Source organism: Notothenia rossii, assembly GCF_949606895.1.
Source record: "Notothenia rossii genome assembly, chromosome: 6".
In the NCBI taxonomy this organism is placed as follows: domain Eukaryota; kingdom Metazoa; phylum Chordata; class Actinopteri; order Perciformes; family Nototheniidae; genus Notothenia; species Notothenia rossii.
In genome coordinates, this window is record NC_136909.1 from 56,660,297 (window position 1) to 56,669,545 (window position 9,249).

The 9,249-nt window shown below is 43.2% G+C and overlaps 1 protein-coding gene across 1 annotated transcript; it reads right to left on the reverse strand.

The window, feature by feature from the left end:
* Window positions 1–711: 711 nt before the first annotated feature.
* On the reverse strand, window positions 712–6,778 carry fam98a (family with sequence similarity 98 member A). Its single transcript, XM_079687273.1, has 7 exons — window positions 6,597–6,778; window positions 5,697–5,845; window positions 4,671–4,805; window positions 3,367–3,548; window positions 2,232–2,312; window positions 2,036–2,152; window positions 712–1,038 (listed from the first exon to the last, which is right to left on the reverse strand). Exons 1-7 carry the CDS (start codon window positions 6,632–6,634, stop codon window positions 727–729), a joined length of 1,014 nt encoding a protein of 337 aa, XP_079543399.1. The 5' UTR covers window positions 6,635–6,778; the 3' UTR covers window positions 712–726.
* Window positions 6,779–9,249: the final 2,471 nt, after the last annotated feature.

Consider the following 9,249-nt stretch of genomic DNA (forward strand, 5'->3'; position numbering starts at 1 on the left):
ACGATGAGTAGTTTTATTTAGTCACCCGTAGGCAACAACTGTTTTTATGACATCACCAGTGGGGTATTTACTGACGTATTATATGTCATGGATCAAAACGTGAAAATCTCTTCACCTTGTGTTAACCACAGACCTTATTTCAGGCATCTAATTAAAACACATTAAAAGAAAAACATTGCACTTCGAGAGAAGGGACCCAGATGTAGTAAAATGCTGACTCATTAGCATGTTTCAAGAGTCATTCCTGCACCACTATTGGATTGCTGTAGAAGTGCTCAGTTCTTTAGTATGAGCTACAATTAAATAAATCATCACTCTTCTCTACTGCTTTAATCTAAAACCAAATATTTGTCTAAATTAAAAACAACAACTCTTCATAGTTTGGCTTAAAGCATCGATTGACATATATATAGATAAAATAGTTTAAACATTTCTAAGAGTATCAAATGTGTAATCATACAATGATCAGATCCCCTAACAAATTCATCTTTTATTTTCTCCTGTTGGAAACGTTTGAGCAGCATATACTAAACACTACAGTGACCAACTGTTTCATTCAAACCTGAGCTTGATATTCATTTCATCATCAAGGCTCAGAGGAATATACAGTATAGTAGTACAGGGGAGCAGTGTTGAGCACTCTGACTGATTCGGAACACGCTCCAAACAGCCACTGCACTGGTCATATGTAATCATCAGTTATTGAACTGTTTACTTCCAACAGCTTTAGCCCATATTTAATGGCCAAACATATGCTAAGCGACACAGAACAGTCATGAGAACATTACTTCTTGCACTTATAAACAGAGACGGGAATGCACAGCATTGAATATTGCATGAAAACGTGTGACTCCTCAGTTGTGAACCTACCTTATTAATGGCACAGGCAGTCTTCTCCCGGATCTTGCCACTGCTCGTGCGCAGGATCTTGGAGAAGTCTTGTCGAGCAGCGAGGAGGTGAGCGACAGAGATGTTACTTTTGGTGCAGAGAACAGAACGCAGAGGCTGGTAAACACTGGCCAACTTCTCAGCATGTGTCTGTAAAGAGACAAACACAAGGGAGGGTTTTCATTTTATGAGACAACCAATATATTCATTATATCCATCATGTTTTATATATACTGTATGTACCACTTGTGGTGTGTAGGATTGATTTAATTTATTTTTGAATATGATAGTCAATCAGAAGCAGCGATTAAAGGGTATAATATTGCGTCATGTAGTCCACTTGGATTGATTTAATGGAATGACAGAAAAATAAAATCGATTAGAAAATAGTGAAAGCATTTTCAAGTTTTATAAAAATAAACAATTAATCAACAATAGTCACACTTATTGATATTGACAATAATCGTAAATAATCGTTTTCTAATGCATCTACATGCTTCCGGTGTCTATGTATGGCATTTACATTTTTGCATTCACTTTCCTTCCCTTGTTAAACTCCTTTCTCCCCTCAGCAGGGCAAATAACACACACATGAACAAGAGGGGCCCAACCTAGATATTGCTAAGTAAACACAAAAGCCGCGTTCACACCGCAGTACTTTTCCCACTTTAGTTCCGATATAGTTCCGAAATGTCGCGTTCACACCAAAAAGAGCCGGAACTAAAATGAGTTCATGAGAACCTTTTCACCCCCTTTTCAGTCCCTGCTAGAGAGCAGGGACTTTCGTGGGAGAAAAAGGTTCCTATGTCTGATTGGCTGGGCGGAATGCAAACCACACCCCGTCAAACTCCCAAAAGTTTTGTGAAGCCGCCATTTTATTATCCTTGCATTAGCATGATTAGCATTAGCATTAACCCAGCACAGAAACGCAGAGAGACTAACTTATGGCAACAGAAAATAAAACATGGGAGCGGTGGAGATGAGGAGGTGTCGGCGTTCTGGCGATTTAACTAGAGAGTTCTCATGAACTAAGTTCTCATGAACTTTTGTGGGAAAAGTACTGCGGTGTGAATGCGCCTAAAGTGTCAAGACGTCCTCTGTGAAATGCTTCAGTTGCTTCATCCACGATGAGGAAGCTTCCACGTACCTTGGCTCTGTCAGACCAACCGAAGGACTGTACGGTCACATCGAGACGTTTCAACAACATTTTCCTTCTCATTTCATACTCATTCACAAGTGCTTGGTTGATGGCTTCAATTTTTTCCTGGAAAAGAGAGAATGTTAATGTATTGTAATATATTCCTTAAAAACGTTCTGTTTCTTGATAGTGTTTCGGTATTCACCACGTGCACAGGTCCAAGGGCCTTCTTCATCAGAGGCTCTCCTACGTGATGTGGTGGGACTTTACTCATGGCTTCTTTCAGCTGGGAAGATATATGGACATTTCAATGTAGATCAAACAGAAAATACAACATATTAAACCACACTTAGGATAGCAATGTGTAAGGCTCATGTTGTTCTCACACAAGACACATTGTTGTACATTTATTCAAGTACTGTACACAAGTATAATTATGAGGCATTTATACGATACCTGTGTATTTTTCAATGTTATGCTACTTTATACTCCACTACATTTAGAAGTCAAAATTTTATTTTTTTACTCCGTTCAATTTATCTGGACTGATTTAGTTACTTTACAGATTAAGATTATACCTTTGCAAAAATAATAACTACACTAAACAATAAATATAAAATAATCCAGCAGCAGTATTAAAGTAATTCAAATTAGTGCAACCTTTACCAGCTGTGATAAGACTAAAGGTGAAAACAAACATACAGCTCTGGAAATAATTAAGAGACCCCTGCAGCATTATCAGTTACTCTGGTTTCACTATTTATACGTGTTTAAGTCAAATGAACATGTTTTTATTTTATTCTATAAGCTACTGAAAACAATTCTCTGTGTTGGAATTCAACAAACACTAGAATGGAATGGCTGCCATACATGTAGAGATCAAGATTCAAGAACAATTTGGAGCGGTCTCTTCATTTTTTCTGGCGCTGTAATACAATAAATTAATAAACATATGATCCTGAGATTGACCGTTATGCTTAACAACTGCTTTTACTTTTAGTATATTTTGATGCAAATACTATTGTGCTTTCACTTAAATAAGATTTTAAATGCAGGACTTTTACTTGTAACTGAGTATTTTTTACAATTTAAAGAATAATATCTTATTACTTAATTTACCATCGGCATGTTTATGCCTAAACATAAAAAACAATAAAAAGGCATTGAGAAAAAGATTCAAATGATCGATGACACATTATAACTTTCACAATCCAACAGCACTGGAGTTTTTTCTGCAGCTACTGTCAGGAACTCAGGAGGAATGGCAGCTTGAGATGAAGGTAAACCCTGTTCACTTTTTCTTGTCAGAGCATCCATCGTCTGTCTTCAGAACTACTGACCTTCTTCTCTATGCCGCTGAAGAACTGGAACATGGTGATGTTGGCTGGAGGCTTGGACATGCCCAGGGCCATGCAGATGCCCTTCAGCTCCAGGAACATGGGGCTGCCCGACTCCTGGCTTTTCTTTTCAGGCTTATTAACCAGGATCATCCTCGACGCCTCCAACTCAGACACCAGGAAGGCTGCGGAAAAAAATTGATGGGTTCAAATGTATTCACAGCCTACTTATGTTTCAGAAAGTCATATTTAGAAACTGTTTCAATGCTATATGAAATTGACAAAATCAAAGTAACAAAATAACAACAGAAAATACACCAGAAATGTATTTAAGAATGATTAAATTCATTGTTCTGGCATACAGAAATCCACCTGTCATAGACCAATGTTAGGTCAGCTGTCAAAAGATCCATTATAAATGGTACATATTGTTTTAATATTACTTTTATATTGTGTATTATTTCTGATATGTCTTTCTACTATGTTTAGATTTTAAAATGTACCGTTTATTTTTTCATTTTATTTTGTCTAAACACACTGCTGCTCCTGTAACACAAGAATTTCCCAATGTGGGATGAATAAAGTATCTACACACAAAACTGTAGCTGCTTTATAACCGGCAGTTCAGGTTGTCTGCATCTTTCAAAATAAATGTTGCTCCCCATTTTTCTTTTGGTCTTATTTATGGTAACATTGCAAAGTTCACTGTTGGTCTCTCTTTGTGTCAACAATGAGGATACATTTATCTTGTTTGGTTCAGCGTGTGGTTCAGGGTGAGGTTCAGCGCGTAGTTCAGCGTGTGGTTCAGCGTGTGGTTCAGCGTGTGGTTCAGCGTGAGGTCCAGAGTGAGGTCCAGAGTGAGGTCCAGCGTGAGGTCCAGCGTGAGGTCCAGCGTGAGGTCCAGCGTGAGGTCCAGAGTGAGGTCCAGCAAAGAGTTGCTCTAAATAGCAAATTATTTGACAAGAGAAGTACTACTCATGGCTACCAGATGTTACTTTGTTCAGTTGGCACTGTCACACAATGTGTTTAGTATTGTATTATAACAAGGGTTGGGGGTAACGTGCTACAAATTAACTCAGCTAAAGAAAAAAAGGCTGAGGTCTGTGTGCAGTACTGTCCTTATTAGATTAAGGATTTGTGCTGATTTGGGCTTAATGAGGTTAAAATATATAGTTTTTTGTCATTTGATTTATGGCGCATCTAAGGTGATGTTATAGAGTAATCCAAAAGTAATGTAATTAGTAGTGTAACTAATTACTTTCAGCAGTGAGTAACCAAGTAAAGTGGCATTAGTGGCTGTATCTTACTGAGGAGCAGCAGGCAGTCGGTGCTGTTCAGGAACCTCTGGGTGATGTCTCCGCTGGCGAGGACAGGGTACGGACAGGCCAGCTCCGACAGCAGGCCACTCATCTCCAGCTGGAAGGCCTCGGCCTCACTCGGACCTGGGGGGGGGGGCAGGGTTGAGGAACACATTAAACATGATGACATAAGACAAGGAAAAGGTCTGCTCTCTCTCTCTCTTAGGGTTGGGAGGGTGACTTTAAAAATGTTGTCTGTTACAATAACTAGTTACATGTCAAAACATCAGTAACCTAATCTGAATATCACAATATGAAAGTAATGTCACCTGATTACCTCAATAACAAATACAATGAAAATGAAAACAAGACAGTATAAATAACATTAAGATGTGTGTATGCAACGATGTAACCTTAGGAAAGAAGAAACCGAGATAATTCATATAAAAAATAGTAACAGTACATTTTACAAACTCTCTGTAAGTTTAATATATTAATCAAAAGCATAGACTATATTTTTGTTTAATAAATCCACCTACCTAGGTGTCCACCTACTGCATTATAAAATACATCTATTTAAAATAAAGAAGAACGAAAGTAGCATAAATATAAACCATTCAAACAATTCATTCAGTACATCTACCTTTAACAATATAATAAACACTGTTATCCTGCTAGTAATCTCTATTATTATTTTTTATTTTTTTAAATGTAGCAGTAATCTGATTACTTGTTTTTTAATGTATTTGTAATCGAATACGGTTACCTGTTTTTTGTATCATAATGATATAATCTAACTACATGTAACCCGTTACTCCCCAAGCCTGGTGACAGGTGATTAAGAATAGCCCCCCCCCCCCCCCCTCTACCATTGGATAATATCTTACTAATCAGGCCTAATTATTCAATATTGGACATTATCCAAACCTCAGTACGAGTCATCAACATAAGCACATATGACATTTGTGTTGCCATTGTCATCAACCCCAACCTCACAAGAGAACATGATAGAGAACAACCAGTGATGTGTCTCACAGTTAGTGGCGTGCACATTCTCCTCCAGCTGGCAGTAGAGCCTCAGCTCGGTGCTGATCCAGGCACAGAGCTTAGTGAACTCAGGGGAAGCTGCTCCTCCGCTCAATGCACCATCCAGAGCTCCATCCTCCAACAGGGGGCCCTGGTACCTGCAGAGACACAGATCATGTTAAAGCACCTCCACCCGGACAGGCACGGCGCGAGGCTCCATCAGGACAGCATGCAGCAGTGATAAGCTGTCCTGAGGTTCAAAGAGCAGACTCCAGTCCACACTCAAGTACGAAGCTCCTTTGCCTATCAAGACTAAGCACATTTTAAAAACTGAAAAACTAATACTTTTCTTACCTATTGTGAAGGGTAATTGCAGGCAGTTCAGGTTTTCTACATCTTTCATAAATATGTTTGTTCTCTATTTTTCTCTTGGTTTTTGTTCTTGGTAAAATTGCACACAGTTTAAGGTAATGCCACCTCAATACTGGCACAGGACGTGTACTGCATTGTGAGAGGCTACAATTTATTTCAGGATAGTAATTAACCAAGTCAGACTGAAAATGTGGTGTATTTTTAGAAAGAGGAGCAGGAATGGGAAATGACAGGAATGTGTTGGAGCTCTGATGGGAATCATGGGAGCAGCTTGTGCTGACGCAGCTGCTGGCACAACATGTAAAAAGCCTGTACGTCTATTAATACCGGTCAGCACACAAGTGGCTAATGTTCACATGAATAGCAATGAAAAAACATCACCGTTGCACTAACTGTTAGCTAAAGGCAAGTTAGCCGTTGTGCTAAAGCAAGCTACACTCCAAAGCCAAAATAAGAAAGACTGATAAGCTTCATTTGAATGGCAGCTTTCGCATATAATGTTCCCACAGAGACGAACATGTCACTTTTATAACTCACCCTAAATCTTCAAGAGAGACGAGAGTATCATTCTCCATCCCAATATTCTGTGGTTATGCTCTAAATCAGGTACTATGGAAGAGTTATCAGCCAGCTCAGCTGATACACGTTGAACTTCTTCTTCTACTTGTTTATTGGCGGCTGTCAGACCATTTTAGAGGCGCCTTACCGCCACCGCGTGGACAGGGGTGGAAACAGGACATCATGGGAGGAGAAAAGTCTTCTGGCCCCGTCTCAGGTCGGTTAAATGAAATCCTTGCTTCCCTCATTTGCGTCTTTTCCCTGTTTTTAGTCCCTCCCTCCAGGGAAGCATGGAGGGACGCAAGGAAACCACGAGAAGCAGGGAAATGAGTTTTAAGAGCAATGGGACGTCCTTTCCTCCGGAGCGTCACGTGAAGCGACGTCCGTTTGTGATGACGCCGCACAGCTGTTCGTCTGACAGCAGCTCTGTCCCCGTTATTTTCACAAATACCCCTGCCACACATTTACTGACACAAACATTTGTATCATCTGTTGTAGAACCCAATAAATAAAATCAAATAAGAACTCATTCTCAAAAAAGATAAACCATCCATCTTCTCCCGCTTATCCGTGGTCGGGTCGCGGAGGTAGCAGTTCCAGCAGAGAGCCCCAAACTTTCTTTTCCCTGGCCACATCAACCAGATCTGACTGGGGGATCCCAAGGCGCTCCCAGGCCAGAGAAGAGATATAATCCCTCCATCTGGTTCTAGGTCTACCCCTTGGTCTCTTCCCAGCTGGACGTGCCTGGAACACCTCCCTAGGGAGGCGCCCAGGTGGCATCCTAACTAGGTGCCCGAACCACCTCAACTGGCTCCTTTCGACGCGAAGGAGGAGCGGTTCAACTCCGAGTCCCTCCCGGATGACCGAACTTCTCACCTTATCCCTAAGGGAGACACCAGCCACCCTGCGGAGAAAACCCATCTCGGCCGCTTGTACCCGCGATCTCGTTCTTTCGGTCATGACCCATCCTTCATGACCATAGGTGAGGGTAGGAACGAAAATGGCCCGGTAGACAGAGAGCTTTGCCTTTTGGCTCAGCTCCCTTTTCGTCTCAACGGTGCGGTAAAGAGACTGCAGTACCGCTCCCGCTGCTCCGATTCTCCGACCCATCTCACGCTCCATTGTTCCCTCACTCGAGAACAAGACCCCGAGATACTTGAACTCCTTCACTTGGGGTAAGGACTCATTCCCTACTTGGAGTGGACAGTCCATCGGTTTCCTGCTGAGAACCATGGCCTCAGATTTGGAGGTGCTGATCCTCATCCCAGCCGCTTCACACTCGGTTGCGAACCGATCCAGTGAGTGCTGAAGGTCGCAGACCGATGAAGCCATCAGAACCACATCATCTGCAAAAAGCAGTGGTGCAATCCTTAGTCCACCGAACTGCAGACCCCCTCCCCCACGACTACGCCTCGAAATCCGATCCATGTATATTACAAACAGGATTGGTGACAAAGCGCAGCCCTGGCGGAGGCCAACCCTCACCTGAAATGGGTCCGACTTACTGCCGAGGACCCGGACACAGCTCTCGCTTTGGGAGTACAGAGATTGGATGGCCCTGAGTAGAGACCCCCTCACCCCATACTCCCGCAGCACCTCCCACAGTGACTCCCTTGGAACCCGGTCATATGCCTTCTCCAAGTCTACAAAACACATGTAGACTGGATAAGCATACTCCCAGGCACCCTCCAGGATCCTTGCGAGAGTAAAAAGCTGATCCGTCGTTCCACGACCAGGACGGAATCCGCATTGTTCCTCCTCAATCTGAGGTTCGACAATCGGCCTGACCCTCCTTTCGAGTACCTTAGAGTAAACTTTCCCGGGGAGGCTGAGTAGTGTGATGCCTCGGTAATTGGCACACACCCTCTGATCCCCCTTTTTGAAAAGGGGAACCACCACTCCGGTCTGCCACTCCTTCGGTACTGTTTCCGACTTCCACGCAACGTTGATGAGACGTGTCAACCATGACAGTCCCTCAACACCCAGAGCCTTCAGCATTTCTGGGCGGATCTCATCCACCCTCGGGGCTTTGCCACTGTGAAGTTGTTTGACGACCTCAGTGACCTCCCCCCGGGAGATTGGTGTCGATCCCCCTTCATACTCCAGCTCTGCCTCTAACATAGAGGGCGGAGTTGTCGGGTTCAGGAGTTCCTCAAAGTGCTCCTTCCAACGCCCTAACACTCCATCAGTTGAGGTCAACAACGTCCCATCCTTACTGTACACAGCTTGGATGGTTCCCTGCTTCCCCCTCCTGAGGTGTCGGACAGTTTTCCAGAACAACTTTGGTGCCGCCCGAAAGTCTTTTTCCATGTCTTCTCCGAACTTCTCCCACACCCGCTGCTTTGCCTCGGCCACGGCTGAGGCTGCTGCCCTTCGGGCCTGTCGGTACCTTGCAACTGCCTCGGGAGTCCCCCGGGATAACAAATCCCTGAAGGCCTCCTTCTTCAGTCGGACGGCTTCCCTGACCACCGGTGTCCACCAGGAGGTTCGAGGGTTACCGCCCCTTGAGGCACCTAGGACCTTGAGACCACAGCTCCCCGCCGCGGCTTCGGCAATAGAGGCTTTGAACACCGACCACTCTGGTTCAATGTCCCCAACCTCCACAGGAATGCCCGAAAAGCTCCGCCGGAGG